We start from the raw sequence: 22,785 nt of genomic DNA on the forward strand, positions 1-22,785 counted from the left end.
ATCCCGGCTCATTCCGGTAGTATTTGAAAGTGTTCAGATAATAAAAGAAAATTTATGACACCTTAATTTCAGTATAGTTACGAAGATAAACGAAATTTATCTGTGATCATCATTATCTAGAGAAGAATATATTACGAAATCTCCTCATTTTTAACACAAAATAATATTACAGAAATAAAATCGGACCAACTCACTCTTTCCAGAAACAGATAAAGGACAAATTGAAAAAGGCCTTCATTATTACAGTAAAAGAGACAAAATATATAATTGATATTAATCCACAAACGCCAATAATGCAATCTCAACATAAAATTCTAGGAATGTCGCAGCTTATAAGTGACAGAAGAATCTGTTACACAATTTAATAATGTCAATTTCAGAATGTCCTATAAAATGGAACATGACAGAACAATAAAAAATTATATTGAATTTCCTCAAGCTGTAACGTGTATTAGTGTTTCCAAAGATGCAAGACTGGCCTTCCTGGATATTGTCAACATTTACACCAATATTCAAATAAAACCCACATTATAAATTATAAACAACAACCTTCACTAGCACAAAAAGTGCCACACCCGAAATTTTCATAAAGCATAGACCTCCTTAAACTTGTCCTGTTATATAATTATTTTAAATGTGACAATAAAATCTACCAGCAGCAAGATGGTTTAGTGATGGGTTCTAGCTTGATAGGGTACCTGGCAGACATTTTCATCACTGACCTAGAGAACAAATTATTTATTACTTACTTCAGGGCATCCACTCGTAAATATGGTAATACATTATCACAGATATGCTGATGGCACCACATTCCTTTTCAATGAGAATAAAGAAGAATGCTATTGGATTCACGTCCCGCTAACTACTTTTTCGGTTTTCGGAAGGCAATAAAGAAGAACTATAACATCACACACAAAATAAAACATGAAACCAACAGATCATTTAACTTCATGGACCTCGCCATCACAATCACAAGTTAGAATCACAAATTCAACATTTACATGAAAAAACAATAGTGATCACTACTACCATACGCTACATAACACCTCACGTCACCCAACCTCACAAAAAATGGCAACATTTCGAGCTGTGCTTCATGGAGCATTAAAACTACCATTACTTCAATAAAATATGACTAGAGAAATTCAATTCATAAAACTAATGACCACAAAAATGGATACAATCTACATTTGACGGATAGAATACTTAGAAAGACCAGCAAGAAACAATAGAAAAACCAATGCAGAAACTAAACACCTAAAACAAGACATGCAAGTCCACAGCATACCATCAATTAGGAGAGCAACATACCGAACAGCCAGAGCCCTCGAAACCGAAGTATAATCATCTTCTCAACCATAACAACCTGGGTCAGTTCCTGCTACTCTCAGTCAATACACCAGATAAATTTAAACAAACTGATGAATATAAAATCACCTGTAAAAACTGTGATTGTCTTCATGTTGTATAAACTGGAAGAGGATTTGACATCAGATTTCAAGACCAACTGTCGGCACTTCTGGTACAGTACATAACACAGGCCGTGAAGTACCTAATATAGAGAGTTCTCTCACTATTTTACACACATATCGACGAGAGATAAAACCGAACATTTTCTAAACTCCAAAAAAATTTACAGACCTCAATTAATTGATCCTCAACACATTCTCAACGATAACAGTAAAAAAAATTAAATTTATCTCTAGCAACAACTGTATATTTTTGAGACGCACACACCTGTAGTTGACTCAATATAGATGTAATTAATTCACGATGCGCATAGCTCCTACTTCTAAATGCACAAGTATAATATTATTTGAAAACAATTGTGTATCAGGTAGAGCGACAATTATATGTCACTGTTTTCACCACTTGACTGTGATAAAAATTTACGAAATGCCTATTGGAGTAAATAATATTTAATAAAACGTATGCCTGGTAACAGCTTTTATTATTTCATACAGAATTCTAATTACAAAATCAATCTAAAAAAATTACTAAGTAAGCCAGCAGAGTCATTTTAAAATACAGTATGTTCTTTACATCCTATATTAGAACGAGCAAAATTAGTTCAAAGTTTTCCTTTCATTAATTCAATTGGAGAACAATGCTAAAAAGCCAGAAATCAATATTGTACAAACGTATTATAATGTTTGTTGTTTGTCCTACCCTTGTCCCGTTTCTCTACAGGGTCGGGTATGAGGTGATATGAATCTGCCGTAGCGGATTTTTATCACTGGATGCCATTCCTGAAGTCAACCTCATCAGGGGAGTTAATAAGATGAAATGAGTGACGTGATATATGATAGTAGGAAGGGAAAGGGTAAAATCCAGTGCCGGCACATAGCCTACGTCTCTCGAATAGCAGCAATGGTTCTGTTCAAGGCTTACGTCACCATCCGACGGAAGAATCACCATCAACAGAGTCATATTCCCTCCCTCCATATGAGTAATGCAGAGTCTGGCTCCATGGCTAAATGTTTAGCGTGCTGGTCTTTGGTCACAGGGGACCCGGAGCCAGGAATCGTTACCATCATTGGTTAATTTCGCTGACACGGAACCTGGGTGTATGTGTTGTCTTCATCATCAGTTCATAGTCATCACGACGCGTAGGTCACATACGGGCGTCAAATCAAAAGACCTGCACCTGGCAAGCCGAACATGTCCTTGGACCCTCCCGGCACTAAAAGCCTTAATCCATTTCATTTCATTTCATTTCATTTCATTTCATTTCATTTCAGCACTGCTGAGAGGTTTGGAATTTATTCTAGGCTTTTGGCAATCAATTCAATGATTAGAAATTGCATGCCACCACCATCATTGCCCTGCCGGCCAACATTCTGATGGTGAAAACATTTTCGACCAACGGAACTCGAACCGGCTAACCACGCTGTCAGACCCTTTAGACTTCAACGCCTTAATGATCATGGCCGCCATGCGTGCTGAACAAAAGTATTAGAATATTTATTTTAAAATCTGTTTAAAGTTACACGATTGAATTTAGCCTAAAGTTAAAAGTGCATGTCTACATATCAAAAGTCCACAAAATAAATGAAGCCTGAAACATTAATCACTGTCATCGTCCCATTGGAGTTTGATCTTCCCTTCGTACCGTCTGACAGTCGGAAGAGTAAATTTACCACACTTCTTCTCCTTCTAAGCCAAACCGCAGTGAGCTTATTAATGTAGGTACTTGGTATGAATTTGGCCCCGTTTTACAGCCGATACCCTTCCTGACGCCGAAACTCCGTGACGGGATGTATCATCTATTGCGTGTTTCTCTTGTGCTTGTTAGTGTGGCGTGTTGTACCTTGATGAAGGTACGCGTTTTAAGACGAAAACAAACACCCAGTCCCCGAGCAAGAGGAATTAACCACAATCAATTAATATCCCCGACCCATCCGGAAATTGAACCTAGGGCCCTCTGAACCGAAAGCAAGTACGGTGAATATTCACCGACTAACCAGACCTAGCTTCATCATCTTAGCTGTATAGCTTGAACGCATTATTGGTTAAAACACCAATAAACTCATGATCGGATAAATAATCCCTCTGTTTTTCATGGAACGTTAATATTTTGTGTCTGTTAATTTGGAAGTCTTAATTGTTTTCCAAACCTCTCGTTGTTTTGCTAAAGAATAGTGCCCTGTCGTAAGTTAAAGTTATGTGGTTCGATCCAGACTCACTCTGGTGGTATTCGAAGGTGCTCAAATACTCCAGCCTCGTATCGGCAGATTTATTGGCACGTTAAAGAGTTCCTGAAGGACAATACTTTACCACATAGGTGTCTCAGAAAGCCGCGACAGTAGTTAGCTAAACATAAAACCTATAGAATTTTTATAATTTTTAGTTGAGTAGTCAAGGTTGACCACAAATTAGAAGTTTTATTTGGGGATATTAAGATTGTAACTACACTATGTCTAGTGACAATCAGGATAATACATGGTGATAATAGATTAACCGAGTGAGTTGTCCATGCGTTTAGGGGCACGCAACTGTGTGCTTGCATTCGGGAGATTGTGGATACGAACCCACTGTCGGCAACTCTGAAGATAGTTTTCCGTGGTTTCCCACTTTCACACCAGGCAAATGATAGGTCTATACCTTCATTGAGGACACGGCAGCTTCGTTCCCACTCCTAGCCCTTTCCTATGTCATCGTCGCCATAAGGCCTATCTGTGTTAATGCGACATAAAGCATATTGTAAAAAGAAGACCGTAGATTAACTTGTGAGTTATCTTCCAAATATAGGAGAAGGAAAAACACATTAACGCGTTCAAGGAATTCACTGACACGAAAAACAAACCAGCGTTGAGGCATTCGGTTCAGAGGTGCCCAAATTCGATCCCCGGCCGGGTCGGGGATTTTATTCACGCCTGATTAATTCATCTAGCTCGGGGACTGGGTGTCTGTGTTTTTACCAGCACTTTCCTCTTCATGTTCATACAACACACTACACTACTAACCACCACATAAACACGCAATAGTGATTACATCCCTCCAGGTAGGGTTGGCGTCAGGAAGAGTATCCAGCTGTAAAACAGGACCAAATCAACCTGTGCGATACGGTTCGTACCCGCGACCCCAAAAGAACGGGAGAAAAGCTATATAATAATAAGAAGAAAACGACTGACATGAACAAAGATGTCGAGACATTACTGCAAGTTATTCATAGAAATCCTGTTTCTACACGGGAGTGCGAGTTGTCGTTCAGTGCAATGAATAGAAATGAGGAAGGCGAACTGTCTTCAGATTGACAGAGCCATCAATCTGGTGTTAATTCCTTCTCTGGGCCGCCTTTAACTTTTTAAGGATCGAACCAGCCTTCGGGCCGAGGACTGAACGTACACAAGTGGACTGTTCAAACAGTAAGCCTGTCACAACGAGAAAGCTATTTCTCGGACATATTTTCTGAAATATATTATAATGATTCTGGAAAGTAATCCGGGTCCTTGGCTAAATGGCCACCGTATTGACCTTCGGCTGAGAGGATCCTGGGTCAACTTCCTGCGGAGTCCAGAATTTTTTTTACTTCTGGTTAATTTAACTGGCTGAGGGACTGACTTTTCGTGTTTGTCTATATATGCACCCGTTCGTGTACAACAAACAACTCACCAAGAAGAAAGAAGAAAGAAGGGTGACACTGAAGGGAAATGAGAATCGTAACCGGGGATATGATACCTTGATACACAATGACTTACCTGGATGTAACCATTACTCCGGGAAGCATGATTGTTGTGTTAGTGTAATTGTATTGTCTCACAGAGCATCTGTGTGCATGCTGCATGCGATTTGTTGCCACTTGCGGGACATGTACACGTGTTGCAGCCATCGGGATGAGTAAACGATTCGTATGGTTTACATGAATCAACGCTTTCGGCATCTGGAATATATATTAAGGAGTCAACATTTAGTAAAGGATAGTAGGAATACTAGAAATAACAAAATAAGCAATTTACAAACAATTTGAATACACTCATGATTTTGTACTATCATTATTATTTGACTGTAGTGCGTATATCTTTATTTTCAAAGGATGGCAGTATATTTCATGTACGTCTACACAAAGGTCAAATATTCCCTAATTCTTAGGCGCTACTACGTGGGTGTTCCGGGGCTCAGACACCCTACGGCAGATTTAGTGATGGGGTTCTTCGGCACCATAATATATTTTCAGCACTTCACACTTCTGCGATATCTAACAACCCCTTATGTTTACCCTACTTTCAACAAAGGAGAAATAATATTCCTAATCAATTACGTTCAAAGTACAGTATAGCAATTATCCGAATTAAGGACCCAAAGAAATGCGTTTCCTATCAAACATTGTAAATATTTGAAACTGTAGTTATGTAACATTCTATTAAGTAAACAGTTCCAGTTCGTATCGGACCGGATATTTTACTTAAAATATTCAAGTATCACTTTTTATTATATAGCAGAGTGTAAACTTTATACTACAGAGGGGCACAAATATGCGAATGATTGTGCTATTTACGAGTTATTCGCAATGTACATATTCGTGATAAACTTGATTAAAACTGTAAATGTTAATAGAAATTGAATGGTAGGGAACCGTTGTGACTGCTGCCAGATGATTGAAGAAATTAAAAAATCTCAAGATTTTTCAGATAAATTAATTGCCGGTAAGAGAGAACGAGGTAGGTTATCTGAAGAAAACACTTTTTAATTTCCGTACCAGTGGCAACGTTATGTGATTGAATTCCCATAGAAACGAATATATTTTAACGTATCTTTTAAAATACCCATACCGTAATTTTAAATATTCAATTGTAATTTACTTTTAGTTATTTATTTCATTAGAGAGGCGCTCACTGGAGCTATAAACCGTGCGTCATTTCCCTAATTCAATGTTTCTAATGAAATTATTGTAAATTATAAGAGATGTGTCACATAAGAGTCATCACGCGACTTTCCTCTAGTGTTTCGGAATATATTTTCAATTTCCTTTTTGTAATATGTAGGTAGAGTCAGTTCAAACAAATAACCCAGCAGTATGAAATTTTGCTATTACCCCAAGGCCTCAGCATTCAGAAAGGTGGTCGTATCTGTAACTTCCCGTAATGGTCATAGGAATGCATTGCAGTTCCCATCTAGGAAATTCATCAGTTAGTCTTTCTCTGACACTTGCTCGAAGTAGCAGCGGGTCTTTCAGGCTCAGCCCAATCATTGACGTACCTAATCTATCCAACCGGCTGATAATTTTATTTTCTGTGGTTTAAGTTTCAAAGCTTCTTGAGTGTTTAAGTCTTCAATAAACAATAGCTTCATGGTTTCCATGAAGTTTTGAATATGGCAGCATCGAGTGGATGGATTTGAATATGTGAAATAGAAAGAAATGGCCGGCGTATTGAGAATAATTGAGTTCATTTTTTATGAAATGGTGTTAACAGACAGATATATTAAGTACATACTGTTTGCCACAAATTTTCTTATCAACGTGCGTTTTTATCGCTAAATGTTATAGTAATTTTTCAGATGTTATTTTTAAATTTGTTATGGAGACAAGGATTCTAAGCAATGTTTTCATGGTATTGATATTATGGCAGTTTTTCAATTCTATTTTGTTTGTGAAAGTGAATCGCTAAAAAAGGTGTAGATAATTTCTTTTTTTTTATTGGGTCTACCAGACCCAGCCTGACCGTTTACGTTACGTTCTTTACCCGACCGCTCTAGGGTTGAAGTGTAATTTTATATGCCCACTTGACACAGCGGACTCAATATCAGCCTGGTGCGATATTTCGTTCAAGGATATTTACTGACGGTGACAGTACAACAAGAGGCTGAGTGAGGCTGTTGTATGACAGGAGTGTGGGGGCAGCGAGACCAGGCAAGTCAGGCGACGTTGACGTCAGTAGGACATGGGCTGGTATGGCAAGTGGGACGTAAATCTATTATACCGAATGTGTTTCGGTAATAATTATCTGTTGATTGCTCTTTTGTTTGGGAAACATTCTTGTTTTACCACTCATTAACTACCATAAATGAGTTGAATTAAAGGTATTCTTCGTTCTCTGACAGAATTTCGTCCATCAATTCTTGTACGATACTGACTATCCTAATCGAATATGGTAGGCATTACTGTGTTGCTGATATGAGAACATAAATATCAAGCCGTTCTGAGCAAACATCATGACTGCTATTCCGCGCGGAACTGTATAAGTACTGCGGTTACGGGGTTTCCTCACAACCAGTGTTGGATGAAGTCTAAAACAATAAAGAGCACACCGAATGATCCATGCAAAATTACCTGTCCCACTCTTCCACATTTCGTCACACTTCTTAACTGCATCATGCTCGCCTGACATGCGTGATCTCACTGCCTTCACACAACCGTCATACAGCAGACTCACTCAGCCCCAACTGGAAATACTTACTATTTCTCTTACTGTACTGCCACCGTCAATAATGGAATATCGCACTAAAATAGTATGAGGTCACTGTATCTTCTTTTTTTGCTAGTTGCTTTACGTCGCACCGACACAGATAGGTCTTATGGCGACGATGGGATAGGGAAGGGCTAGTAGTGGGAAGGAAGTGGCCGTGGCCTTAATTAAGGTACAGCCCCATCATTTGTCTGGTGTGAAAATGGGAAACCACGGAAAATTATTTTCAGGGCTGCCGACAGTGGGGTTCGAACCTACTATCTCCCGAATACTGGAGACTGGCCGCGATTGGACATATAAGATTATACTTTAAACAACATTTCATTTTTCACTCAGAACCAAAATGACGTTTTTCGTTGACACCGAATGTCACCTGATGTACCTAACGAGCATTATTTGTTTGGGTTTGACTATCTACTCATTTAAAATACGAAATGAAAAATATCTCCAGAAACACCGTACAACAAAGACCTGACGTCTCGTAGGTGACACATTCAATAAATATTCTGTAAAGGATCATACTTTACCTGCAAAATAATTCTAAAGTATAAACTCATACTCCTCTACGCCATGAAACCCAATCTAACATACAGAGTCAAAATATAAGCAAATATGTTCCACTTAGTAACTACTTTCCTGGACAAAGATACCGATATATTCATTAAAGGAAAATACCACCATCCACAATATTTGATGATGAGTTAGCTTCATCAATGTCTATTAAATTCACAACTAACACATATTGTTTAAGAACTGTAAAGTTATTTAACAATACAATATGTTAAAATAGAAACATTTGACCAACCTATGTTCTATGTTAACTAACGGTTCAATTAATCATAAGTTAAGTGAATTTGGAAGGCACTGACAGGTACTCGTATTTCTAACATCTACCAAAAGATTGTAAAGACAGTATCAGAGCAACTTTTACGCTTCCACCTTGTGCAGCCCCTGGTCATTTCTCTGCTGCTCCTGCAGAAACGAATTTCGTAAAAGTGGAGATGGATACCAGCAAGAAGCGTGCGTATGGTTTAAACTTACAACACAAGAAAAACAATCTTTTTAGAGATGATAGATAAGTATAATTTTAATGGGTAACCACTTTATCCTAGAAATGGCTTATAGTTTCAGTTTCAAATAAGCCTCTAAGTGGACATTAACTACAGTAAAGTGGTACTATCGTGGACTGAGCCGGGTCAGCGAACAGCAATGTGCCCATGCCTTACCATAAGTTAGTTCACTGTCACAGATTGCTTGAGAATTGATACAAAATAGCACTTTTCTATTTCTATAATATATAACAATTCTGTCGCAGCTAGAAGATTACACTTAAATACACCTACAAATCATAGCTCACATTAACCCTCAAGAATGTGCTTTTCCGAACCACTGTCTACAGTATATGTGCATTCAGACGATTAGCCGACATTTGTAACTTAATTGTCAAGCAGTTTAAACGATCATGTACGAATTGTTTAGTTTTGAGTGAAATTTAACAAATATTAAGCCCTGCAATACTGAAGAAACACTCCAAATATTGAACTATCTGTGAAACCTATTAAACAAATGTTAAGCAGATATGTGTCGGAGGCCATCTTACAGATTGTACAGTAACAATAGTCAACTTATCGGACACTACTCATGGAATAAACTAGACATTAAATTTTATGGTGACACATGATGTCAAAAATAATTGTATTCACCTGTTCATTATCTCGTGTAATAGTAAATCAGGCCAAGACACTTAATGTATATTGTAGGCTAGCTGATGACGAAGCCTTGTGATGCGTCGCCGAATAAAGACCCATGAATACATCCTGATCCGCACAGATATTATAGCATATCCTGAGGAACATGATGAAGGTGATGATGACGAAGATGATTTTTCTTTAAAAGTACCTAATATGTAGATCATATGCCCTCTTGAGGAAGATGTTCAGTTACGTTTGCAGAGTACGATTACGAGTTATCATATCTGAAGAATCACCTCGTGCTCAGTGGCCTAAAATGGAACATGCTCGATAGCTTCCACAGTACGTGTTGAGAAGTTAATCTGTAGAAAGACATAATATCACCTTGTGCTCAGTGATCCGAACTGGTAGATGCTCCGTATATTCTTCAGTATGCTTTCAGAAGTAATTCTGTTGGAAAAACACATCATTCTGAAGATCAGTGCTGCAGTTATGCTGTAGTAGGAACATCCCACCTTCTGCTTTTTAATCTGAACCAGAGTGTGCTCAGCTGCTGCTACCACTTTCTGTCTGATAACCTGAACGAAATTGTGCTGGGTTTCTGATGAAGTGTACATTCGGGAGATAAACTATTGTATTATGCTCGTTGAACTGAGCTGCTACTGTAGAGCGCTTCTCCTTCACTGGTTCTATTCCCGTCAGGCTGAAAGGACACCTTTCTATAACTTGCTCTCCACTTCACCGGTGTTCAGTGTCAGATGGGTGGGCTCCTGCGTATAGCACATACTCCCGTAGACAATCCATATGCTTCTTTATCCTTGGAGTCGCTGTCCACCAAAGCTACATTCAAGTGCTCGTTTCGCAATTGAGTCTTCGTCAGCTCTGGCCATATGTTCATACAGGCACAGTCTCACCTCTCTCGTCTTGGCTGGTATTGGAGTTACCTTGAGGACATTCTTGACCTCCTAATTACTTGAGTGTTACGGTTGTGTAACACACAGCTATGAGCGAGAAAGCTGGCCGTGCAGTTACGGGCACGCACCTGTGAGCTTGCATTCGGGAGACAGTTGGTTCGAACTCCACTGTCGACAGCCCTGAAGTGTGTTTTCCGAAGATTCCCATTTTCGCACCAGGCAAATGCTGGGGCCACGTCCGCTTGCTTTCCAGTCCCGGTATTTTCCTATTCCATCATCGCCATGAGGTCTATCCATGTCGGTGCGACGAAAGCCAATTGTAAAGAAGCACACAGCTATCACGTTAGCATCCTTATTTTCATCATATAAAGGCAAGGGTCTGCTGATGTCTCTTCGTCACAGGCCAACATTCCGCCGTACAGAGTACTACTGGGTGAATGACCGTGCGGTAAACCTTGGGTTTTAGGTACTGAGGAATCTTCTGGTAACCGAATACACTTTTGACCGCATGCCAGCATTAACACTTGTTTGGCATACAATGGCGAGTCAACATCAGCTGTCATGTGAAAACCCAGGTATCTAAATCTGGAGAACTTCACCAGAGGGGTACTTCTGTTGGAAGAACACATCACGTTATACAACAGTTTATACATATCCCTGATCCTGACTGGGAACACTAATATTCAACCCGGTTAACACATAACTTTCAATATTTTTCCCATCAACCTGCAGTGAAGAATTAGTCACTTTGACACCGAACTACAACTTCATCTGCTAATATTACCAAATAACATATATCCGTTTCCAAGGAAATAAGTCGACTTCAGAACATTGGAAGAAACGCGACGAAAACCGTACATCTCCACCGACAGCCTAACGTGCATAGACTTTATACTGGGTAATCTAAAGTTATATAATTATAAGTCATTATTTTATTAGGCGTACAAATCCTGAACATATGCAAATCCTGTATAACGGTATAATTTGAACCGTGTCAAGACAGAAATACGCGTATGGATGGATACTTCCTTCACATTCTAACGCTTGTCTCCTTTGAAGCACTTTCCAATAACGACCACTCACATCTTTGTGTGAATGAAAACGAACCTCCACTCTGAGACAGTGTAACAGGTGCTACAAATCTGTGTTTGAAGGTTGGAGACGTTTGACAAGTCAATACTAATTTTGACCCCACCTGTCACTGACATTCATTACTGCACCGAGACTTCAGTTTTCACATATGGCCACTGTTCAGCTTTCCTTATATACATCTTGGAGCACAGCTAGTAGCAAACTAACTTCTTCATGTGTTGGTAATTAACCACAAAAGTACACAGATGCCATTAGTCGGTGGCAAAGACACGTGTTTTGAAACGTGTGTACTATACTCACTGTGCTCCTATATATTCGGAATGTACAACTTATGAAACAACCATCGTACATAATTTTATATTTCAGATGAACAAAAGTCCTATTTTCAAATTCTGGTTTACTGCACCAGGTACCTACTCTTCTGTAGTCACTGCTTTATATAAGTACACAAATAATTCAAATCATCATTTACCATCCTGATCAGATACTATCAACCACGCTTTACGTCACTAAACCACATTTAATTACTATTGTCTATATTTGTTTATAATTTTAGACTCCATTCTAAAAACTGAGTTGAATAATCATATTCAGAGGACCAAATCTCATTGTCAGGGAATATACACTTACCTCGTTTACTTTTTTCGCACATCTTTCTCGTGCACACGTATCGTTTTCCATCATTTGTACAAGTGCACGTATTACAATGCACAGTCTTCACTGTGCCGGACTCACAGGGGCCTGGAATCAAATATGAACAATGATTTGTTAACTTAGTTATTTCTGATAGTTCAGAAAATAATCAAGGTTATATTAACCTCACTCTCAACATCGAATGTCCCCATCCTAGGAAAGTTCATGAAATACTATATAAATGTTGGTACATTTTAAAAAAAAGAAAGCAAATTCAGTTGTAAACAATGTTTATTGTACTGTAACTTGGATTTCTTGGATTTCTGCACGAGACCCGGCCACACATATAACAAGGTAGGCTGCATATTCTCCCAGCCTACTGGGAAATCCAAACTTCACTCTGTAGCGTAATTCAGACACATACAGCTCAGTAAGCTGAGTGGCGCAAGAGCTTCAGAGAAGTAGATTTTCAGTTCAAACTCCCCGCTTTTTCGAGAATTTCCCTACTTTATCTGTACATCTGGATGATCTTTTTAATATATATATTAAATACGTAATATTTAAAAATACCTTATCTAAACCTAAATGTCTGCGTCCTAATCAGTGCTCCCAGCACTGACCACACCCAGTGGTGATTAACTTAATATCTGCACATGAGAGGTGTAAAGTGACATTTCACTAACTTTACAGGAGGGCAGAAAGAACCTGCTGAAACCGATATCTTGCTACCTTTAAGGTAGGTTTAATAGACAGTTCTGACCATGGTAAATTATCGTAATTGACAATAGGATAAGAAGTACGGCGGACGGTATAAGGTTGAACTGTTGTATTATTACTAGGGCCCGGATTTTTAGGTTCTTAAAATCACGTTTTAGTTTTTCTAATAGCTCAAAATAGTTTTTTTTAGGTTTTATCTTCCTGAAATAGTTTTTAATGATCATTTCAATCATAACTAAAGTTATACTATTCATTCAAAAATTTTGTACTTTATTGTAACCTTCACGCCTCTCTAGTACAAAACTATACCACTCATTTCCAAATATGGGACAGAATGGCTTAGTGAAAGCATTTCAAACACATCATACTAACTGAAATTAAAAATAACACAAAATATTTATGCGCAAAAACAATGAACGGTTCATGTAGGTTAAATTTTTATCACTTCCAATGCATCAAGAAACATTTTCAGAAGCACAGAACACAGTTTTCACTTGCTGTTACATTGTGCAACTAAATACATTTCCAGATTTTTCAGAGTAAAACTTTTTCTGTTATCTCTCAAAATATTCTTATAGCAGGAAAATGTACGCTCCACACAACAAGAAGTCCTTGGAGCAAGCTTCATTGAAGCAATATCTCTCGGTCCCCATGGTATCTCGCCAGCAATTTCTTCTCCCTGAAGTATTGCAGACACACTGTTCATTGCTGAAAATCCAGGGTTACACTGTAGAATTTTGGTGAGCTTGAGTGAATAGGCTTCACCCACTGGTCCTGGTATTTCCTTCTTCGAAATGGAGTCCACAACTTCTACTGAATCTTTTAATGGCAATGATGCCGACTCAACACGCCCAATAGCTGCAGGAAGATCAGCAAAGTGTGCCCTAATGAAGGCAAGTGAAAGAGCGTTCTTGTTCGTGAGAGCTGTTTTAGCCTACACTATGCAGAGTGCATCATCGACATCAAAGGAATTTATAACATTTTTAATGTCTTCAAAGTGTTTGGCATTGTATAGGGCTGCATTGAGCCATGTCCACGAACTAGTGATTATGGGTTTGGGAGGAAGAGGAGTTTGAGGCAACATTTCCTTGAATGTGAGAATGCAGCTAGGAGCTTTAAGAAACACCTTTCTCACAGAAGAAACAATACTGTTTACTCATGGAAAATTATTTCTAACCTCTTCAGCCAATCTGTGTAAGCCATGTCCTATGCAAGTTACACGCAGCATGTTAGGGCAGAAACTCTTCAATACTTCACCAGCTTTGGCCATATATGCCGCACTATCACTCAAAAGAAGTAAAAACTTGCCATCCTGTTTTTCTCTTGGCCAAAGAATGCGAAGAGCATCTCGGACGGTGCAAGCTATGGTCAGCGTATTCCACGGCACGTTTGCCGAAACCAGCGCTTCACATAAACGGATATTACCGAGCTCGATAGCTACAGTCACTTAAGTGCGGCCAGCATCCAGTAATCGGGGGATAGTGGGTTCGAACCCCACTGTCGGCAGCCCTGAAGATGGTTTTCCGTGGTTTCCCATTTTCACACAAGGCAAATGCCGGGGCTGTACCTTAATTAAGGCCACGGCCGCTTCCTTCCAGTTCCTAGGCCTTTCCTATCCCATCGTCGCAGTAAGACATATCTGTGTCGGTGCGACGTAAAGCAAATAGCAAAAAAAACTTACTTTTCATTATAGTAATGGGTATTTTTTTATTGGTGGTATGCTAAATAATTCCTTACCTGCTTTTGGCAGACTTGACAAAATATAATTTTGCCATCTGTAGTAAAGTCCGGATCGTTACCAATCCACTGGCGAATCAACCAACTTCGAGATGACTTGCCTTTAGGCATCGCTACTTCTGATATGCGTAAGCTTCTTAAACTGCCTTCAATAATAAATTGATTTATAGGGAAAATTAATTTTAGTCTGTCGCATAATAATGTGTATAAAGCTAAACAGTGAACAGCGCCGTAGCTGGCGGTAGTCGACCGTACACAATGAGAGATGCACTGAAGCTGGCAAGTTAGGCGGGCTTGTACCTGCTAGATACAGGTCAGTGAACGCCAGAGGGTTGTCTCTTGATTTGTGCTGTACCCTAGTGGAATAGTATCGTATTACGTTATTTCGCTCGTATTAGTTATACTTACAAACCACTTTCAGTTCCAAACCATGAAGTCATTTCAAAAAGTCTTGAATAATGTTTATTTAAAAAAATCATTCAATTTCATTAATATTTGGTACTTATATTTCAAAATAACGTAATAGTGTCTTGAATAGCCCATTTAGTTTTTTTAGGTTTTAACGTCTTATTTAGTTATTTTTAGGTTTTACAAGATTCGAGTAATTTACTCCATTGGTAATGAAATGGATAAGTAAGTTAAAATACTGCAGTTAACTAGCAAGGAATAAAATAGTTTAAAACCTAAAAATCCGGGCCCTAATTATTACTTACATTTTTTTTAATCACTGGGTTCTCCTTGGACAAACGGTAGTATCATTACTGCGTCGATGGAGTTAAAGTTTGTTGTGGGGATCACGGTATTTATTCAGTTGTTAATATAAGGAAAGATCTTCACTGGGGAAATCACATAAACGGGGTTGTAAGTAAAGGATACAAACCTCTGAACATGGTATGAGGGCATTTAGGGACTGTAGTAAATATGTAAGGAAGATGGCATATAAGACCACAACTACAGTATAGTTTCAGTGTATGGGACCCTTACCAGGATTACTTGATTCGAGAACTGGAAACAAATCCAAAGAAAAGCAGATCGATTTGTTCTGGGCGAATTCCGAAAAAAGAGTAGCGTTACAAAAATGTTGCAAAATTTGGGTTGAGAAGACTTGGGAGGTGCCTTTGCTGGCGGGACCTAGTGTTTACAGTGCACTATGTCTTCTGGTATGGGCTAGAGCAATTTTGTTACTTTCATTGATCTGTCTCAGCTTTATCCTTGGCTTTGACAAAATGAAAGTGACTGAGGTATGAGTGATGCTAGTAATGCCATTCCTTCTGCAGCCAGTCCCTGCTATGAATGGTGTGAAAATATTGCTCATAGGGTCAGTTGGTGCATGCATTTCAGTGGGCTTGGCAGACTGATATGTAATAGCAACTTCTGGCTCAGTGGGGAAAGCAACGGGAAACTACCTCACTTCTCATTTCTCTAGTACGCCTCTTCAGTGATGCCTAGGCCATCTATGACAGCTGATGGCGGAACTGTTGAGGATCCAACCAGCCTTCGGGCTGAGGACTAAACATACACATACAAGACTTGGGAGCGTGACATCTCCGAACTTACGAGTCTCAAAACTCACGAGTATCAATATTCACGAATTCCAAGAAGAGGATTAGTAAGAGCAGGTTTATCTAGCTGTGCCAGTCTCAAAACTCACAAGCAGGGAAAGTTCTTCTTTGAATGGATAAATCCCCACTACTAGTGATGGGATAATCGAATGCTTTTAATAATAGAATAACTTACATGTGGTTATTTAAATAATCGAATAATCAAATATTCGAATGAATTTTAAATATCATTCAGTTATATCGCGTAGAATATTCGGATGCGTTATGACTAAATTTATTCGCATACGTTTGTCGGGTGGATAATCGACTGAAATAAGCGAATAGATGAACTCTTACGAAAAATAGAAATACGAATATTTTCCAATCCATTAAGTCTAACGCTGAAGACGGCACAAACACCCAGTCCCCGAGTCATGGGAATTAACAAATGAAGGTTAAAATCCCGGCCGGGATTTGAAACCGGGACCCCCTGGACCCCTTAGACCAAATGCTAACACGTTTGTATCCATCGAGACGGAAGACATAAAATTATAGGAATATTTCTTGCTGCTAGTTAAAAGAAATTGTCAATTGGTAGCACTGGGGATTAGTTCTAATATGCGGCCAGAAGACGGCATTTTCATAAATAAGGAACTTTATTTTAAAGATTACGACTGTTAATTCACTAATTTAGTTTCAACATTCAGAGATTCATATAATGGGATAATCAAAGACAAAATAATTGCTTATTCGATTATTTCTCTTTTTGATTGTTCGATTTTTTCCATTGGATTAATTTTTCGATTATTCATTTGAAATTACATTAGAATAACTGGAGCAGTTGAATAGTAAATGCTTTCGAAATAATAGAATGAAAAGTAATCCTAACGTTGTCATCAACGCATGAATCTCATCACAGAGAAATTAAAACTACCTATCTCCGTTCCATTACAGGACGTGAGCGGGTAGGACGGACGGTCTCATGTAGCTTTCTGAAAATAATATGAACTCATGCTGCACACGTATGAATGAATCATGCACTCTCAGATGCCGTTACTTAGAATGCGTAGATTAATATACAGCATGAAGCGCCCACGCTATTACACAAAGCGCAATTCTATATAGTATTGACTACTTCGCTCACCAAATTTATCAAGTCATAAATTAAAATTCGTCAGAATTTTATCTAAGATATGATGACGTCTCTAGTAGCTATCTTCGAAATTCTGTCGCTAAATAACTTCAAAAAGACTCCAGAGCGCTGATGATGATGATGACGATATTTTGTGATAGCGGTTCTTTCTCCAGCCAAGACATTGTGGTAAAGGTCAATACAAATCAATAAGTGTTGAAAACAATGAAGGATAATTTGTTGGTGGTGATTACTGTTTTAATAGGGACTGCAACAGGGCAGCCATTCTCTATTAATATTAATCAGAGGGGAAGAATGTAAGGTATCGAAAAATGAATGTATCGGGCAAAGTAAGACAAGTGCCAAGAAGGGTGCGAAAATGAAAAACTCCCTAAAAACCTAAACCCCATAGCGAAACAGGGCCGAAGGGCCATGGCCTACCAAGCGACCGCTGCTCACATTCTTTAACCGGTGACTTCGTTCTTCGGAAGTGTCAGACAGCTTCGTACAGGGAGCAGCAGCGAAAAGTTACTGGCACTTTAGCCGGTGATGTCGCGCCAATGGACACATAGGGTATCAAATAAGTGTTCGATGGGCGAATAATTCGCGGACTTTGGTCCCCTCGTTCCTGCGATCTATGTGCCTGTGATTTTTATTAGTGTGGATCTTTGAAACGAAATGTCTATAAGAACAATGTACATACTCTTGAAGCCCTGGAGAAAGAAATGAGACGAATGATGAGTAAAATTTCAGAGGCGGAGATACAATGAATGTTCTAGAATTTTTTTACGCATATGCAACATTTGTATCGAGAACGACGGATATAATTTTCAACAGCTGCTTTGACGAAAGGTGAGATCTACGTTAACTTCCACCTTCATTGATTATTAACTCTTAACTAATAATGTAGGCCTAACGTGTTGAAACTGAACGGCCACCCGCGATGATACAGCTTACACGTGAGTCCAGCAATGGATTTCAGGCAGTCTGTTCCACCCCCACCCCCACCCCCGCTAGGTCATCTGCATAGTGCGGTAACAATACGTGGCCTCTCCCTTATTCCGAGTATAATGAAGGTAAGACTGGCTAATAATAATCACCACTGTCTCTTCCACGCGATTACTGAGTGACGACCACGGTACTTTGAGTCTGGTACTGATTTCACACATTTGTTTTTCTGTAGGCTAAATTTAAATTTAAATCGAATTTTAACATCAAGCCCCTAAATACGTTTGAGAGAAATTTTCGAGTTATTACAGATCGTTAAAGAAGCAACGTTATAATGATACCATTGATTTACACTAGACGAGGAAGCCTGCAAAAATACAGTATACGATAAATCATCGTTATTCGAGATTAATTAGGCTTGTTGCTGTCCACGTATTGCCCATTTGCTTTTCTCGCCGAGCATGGAATTGCTATTACATATCAATGTGTCAAGTACACTGAAACGCGTGCATCAACTGACCCTATGAACGATATTTTCGCATCATTCATAAAAGGGACTAGCTGCATAGGAATGACGTAATTAGCATCGTCCGAACCGCAATCGCTTTCGTATTGTCAAGGCCAGTTTGAGACTAAGGCAGGTCAATGAAAGTAACAAATTTGTTCTAGCCTATACGAGAAGACTTAGTGCACGCTAAATACTAGGTTTCGCCAGCCGTACATTGGCGGGATGCAATAGTAACAGAGCCTACAATATATTTCTGGAAAATATTACTGCCTTAATGGATTAGATACCTACACTTCTAAAGTTGGGATTATAGGCTACAGTTCAAAATTTACTTACACCACGAAGTGACATTGTGTGTGCTTGACCTGCGACGAGGTAAGCAGGGTTTTGCGGTCTATTACACAGACCTATATGGGCCTCTTCATATTAATACCGAAAAGAAGAAGAATTTGTTGAGTATCCTCCCACTTCATTGATCCAGAATATCATCTTTTCTACCAGTCACTAGTGACGTCTGCCACAAGCCAGTGCACATTTTCTGATTGTTCACAAGAGGATAGCATTTTGATTCCTTTAATTCTATCCCGCTCTGTTCTCTGAAACTATCTTATGCTCAGGAAATGAACTACTCAATCGAGCCACACAACCAACCAAAAATAAAGTGAAAAGTGAAACAATAAGTGTAGAGATATAAAACTTTTGGCAGGAAACGTTCACTGACATTTTAATTTCATGATAGCGTTATTACATTCATGACATTTAGCAACCATGTGATGCATTAGTAATACTGTGCGTAAACAAATATACATGAGACATATTGTGTACTAATTTTGGAACACATTGTAGTAATTTTAAATGCTTAATCAAACATGCATTTAACACAAACTGAGTTTACTTATCTGAAGTATATGTTACCTGCAAACGTTCTAATCTGTCTCCTAAAAACGATATTTTTGGACATTTTGGTTTTGATTTTCACCTACAAAATTTATTTTTTTTGTCACCATGTCACATCGTTTTCGCAGCGCAATAATATTTTCTAAGTTTAGGATATATATATATATAATTATTACTTTGCGACTCCCTGGCTAACTGGTTAGCATGCTAGACTTTCGCCCAAGGGGTCCCGTGCTCGATTCCCGGGTGGGTCGTGGATTTTAACTTTATTTAGTTAATTCTTTTAGCTCGAGGGTTGGGTATTTGTGCTGTCTCCGGCATTATAATTCATCATAGGTAGGGTTGAATCCTGACTTACGCGTAGGTCGCCGATACGGCGTCACCTCGAAAAACCTGCACCAGGCCTCTTCGGAGCCTATACTCTATTGTATAATACTTATGTTAGAAAACTGTATGGACTTACAAGTGGAAACGCATTTAACGGTAAATTTGTTAAGACGATACCCTTGTCTTATAGAAAATAATTTATCGGACAGCAGTCTCTCAAAGGATGAGAACCTCAGCTCTAAAATTCATTACTACCGGCTGAGTTAATACTCGGCAGGTGTCGTGAGGCTGTAAGCTTACATTCGGGAGACGGTGGGTTCAATACCTACCGCCACCAGCCCTGCATATTTTTTTTTGTGATTCATTTCTCATCTGATAACAGGCAAAAACTAAGATAGTCATGCTACCATATTTCCAGTCATACCCCTTTCCGAACGTAGCTTCATCGAAGACTTGTATGTTTTCGTGCAGCAATAGACCACAACTGAATCTTTTTACAAGAAATATTACCTATCTTAGTCTTAAAAGAAACCTGTGATACGAACAAAAAATCTACTCTTTCAAGCCCTACGTATAGTCGCTCAATAAAAGGAATGAGTGCATGGTATTGTAAGACGACCTCGCAGATACATTTTCTTACATGCGAGAACACACAACACTATGGATTAATTTCTTTAAATTTTCTAACTGACTATGCATTCTTTATGAATGGATTCAACTCAAATTCCCTGGTTAGTCGCGTCGTAAAGAGAACGGACTGTAGTGGCTTTCAATTACAATATGCGAGAATGAATTAAATGTAATGCTTTAGATTTTTTACGTGCCACTAACTACGTTTACGGTGTTCGGAGACGACGAGGAGCCGGAATGTTGTATGACGAGAGTTCTTTAGCGTGCAAATAAATCTACTGACAAGAGGCTGGCGTTTTAGCACCTTCCAATACGACCGGAACGAGCCGAGATCTAATTCACCAATTCGAGCTCAGATGAGCTCTACCACCTGAACTACTCAGCCCGGCTGAAATAAACTTTTTAAGGCCACGGTGACTACATTCCTTGTCCTATCCGTTTCCTAACCCATCGTGGACTTAAAACCTGTCTGTGCCGTTGAGATTTAAAGAGTAAAAAGGTATGCAAATGCTCTTTTCGCTTTTGCTTTTAAATATTTATGGGGTGCAAAACGCTTCCAGTGATGGATTTTTTGTAAAAATGATGGAAATTGATGAGGAAGTTCTCACAACTAAAATTATTTAGATTTTCTCTTGGTCTTTAACTACACTGAATTTTAGTTCGATAGTCAAAGTGTGGAATTGACTAATTCTACATGTATTCAGTTTTCAAATATAGTAATACAATATATTGTTTAAATACCTCTAGATAGTAACATTGCATCTGTTCGGACCCAAAGTGTAGGGGGCAACGCGTCCGCCTGTCACCCCACGATCCGGGTTCGATTCCTGGCCCGGTCAGTGGTTTTTAATGGTAAATGATTAATATCCCTGGCCTGGGGACTGGGTGTTTGTGTCGTCCTTAACGTTCCTTTCCTCACATTCAGCACTTTACACTTCCGCAATTTCCAAATACATGCAGGTTCATAACATATGGTGCAAAGTAGGAGCAAAATATATTTCTATGAACAAACAGCATTAAAAAACATTGTATCTGATACGAAAACCTGTAATATCATCTTCACATCTTCAAGCAACCTTAACGTTCATCAAATGAAATGAATAAAAACACACCGAGTGAGTTGGCTAGGTGGTTTGAGGAACGAAGCTGTAAGCTTGCATCCGGAACGTGGTGGGTTCAAACCCCAATGTCGGCAGCCTTGAAGATGGCTCTCCGGGGTTTCCATTTTCAAATGAGAAAAAATAATATCACGGTAGTATCCCTTTGTCACCAACATACCTCTTATTAGTGCGACGTAGAACAATTTAAAAAAAGAGTAATCACAAGCTCTTTTCTCTACGATTAAAAACACCCATGGTGCAAGAGTCGCGAAAGTCCTTGGCCTACCAAGCGTCTGCTGTTCAGCCCGAAAGCCTGTAGATTACGAGGTGTCGCGTAGTCGGTACGACGAACCCTTTCGGCCGTTATTCCCGGCTTCCTGGACAGGAGCCGTTATCTCACCGTTAGATAGTTACTCAATTATAATCACGTAGCCTGAATGAACCTCAGAACAGCCCTCAGATCCCGGTAAGAATCTCAGGCCTGGTCGGAAATTGAACCCGGTACCTCCGAGTAAGAGGTAGGTTCGCTACCCCTGCAACACGGGTCTTGCTTTCTATAGGACTGCCTATTACAACAAATTTAGTAACTTCACAATACAAGTAACTTGTACTAAGTGTAACATTCGTAAGTATAGGACAGGGACTATAACATACATACATACTGTATATATATTTTCGTAATAGATGGATATATCCGTCACTCAGCAGTCATCAAAGCACTGTGGATTAACTAAACGCTTCCATAATCCTCATTTTGCAACTAACTCTCTGGCCTCGATTACTTCTACTACTTTTTAACCTTTGAATCATTAAAAACTAGTTCCTGCTTCTACCCTCCTTGGTCGAGTCTACTATTTCCTCCATTCTTCTCACATAACTATACCAATGAAGTCTTTTTATAGGCACAGTGTCACCCTTTCCATAGAAGTTAGCCTCTCTCTCCTCATTCTACATACTTTCCTGTCATCGCTCGCAGCTTTTAGTACTCGCAATAATTCTTGCATATTTCAT

General features: G+C 39.0%; 1 protein-coding gene across 3 annotated transcripts in view; it reads right to left on the minus strand.

Moving 5' to 3' along the window:
* LOC136864680 (protease inhibitors) overlaps nucleotides 1–22,785 on the minus strand; it is a 185,330-nt gene that overhangs the window by 160,284 nt on the left and 2,261 nt on the right. Inside the window, exons 2-3 of one of the 3 annotated variants that reach the window (XM_068231094.1) lie at nucleotides 12,235–12,345; nucleotides 5,202–5,383 (exon numbers count right to left, since the gene is read on the minus strand). The exons of the other annotated variants lie outside the window; for them this stretch is intronic. Of the exons in view, the coding sequence (XP_068087195.1) occupies nucleotides 5,241–5,383; nucleotides 12,235–12,345 (254 nt within the window). The 3' untranslated portion in view covers nucleotides 5,202–5,240. The remainder of the gene's footprint in view (nucleotides 1–5,201; nucleotides 5,384–12,234; nucleotides 12,346–22,785) is intronic. 3 annotated transcript variants of the gene reach the window in all.

The sequence above is a fragment of the Anabrus simplex genome, chromosome 1 (assembly GCF_040414725.1).
Source record: "Anabrus simplex isolate iqAnaSimp1 chromosome 1, ASM4041472v1, whole genome shotgun sequence".
In the NCBI taxonomy this organism is placed as follows: domain Eukaryota; kingdom Metazoa; phylum Arthropoda; class Insecta; order Orthoptera; family Tettigoniidae; genus Anabrus; species Anabrus simplex.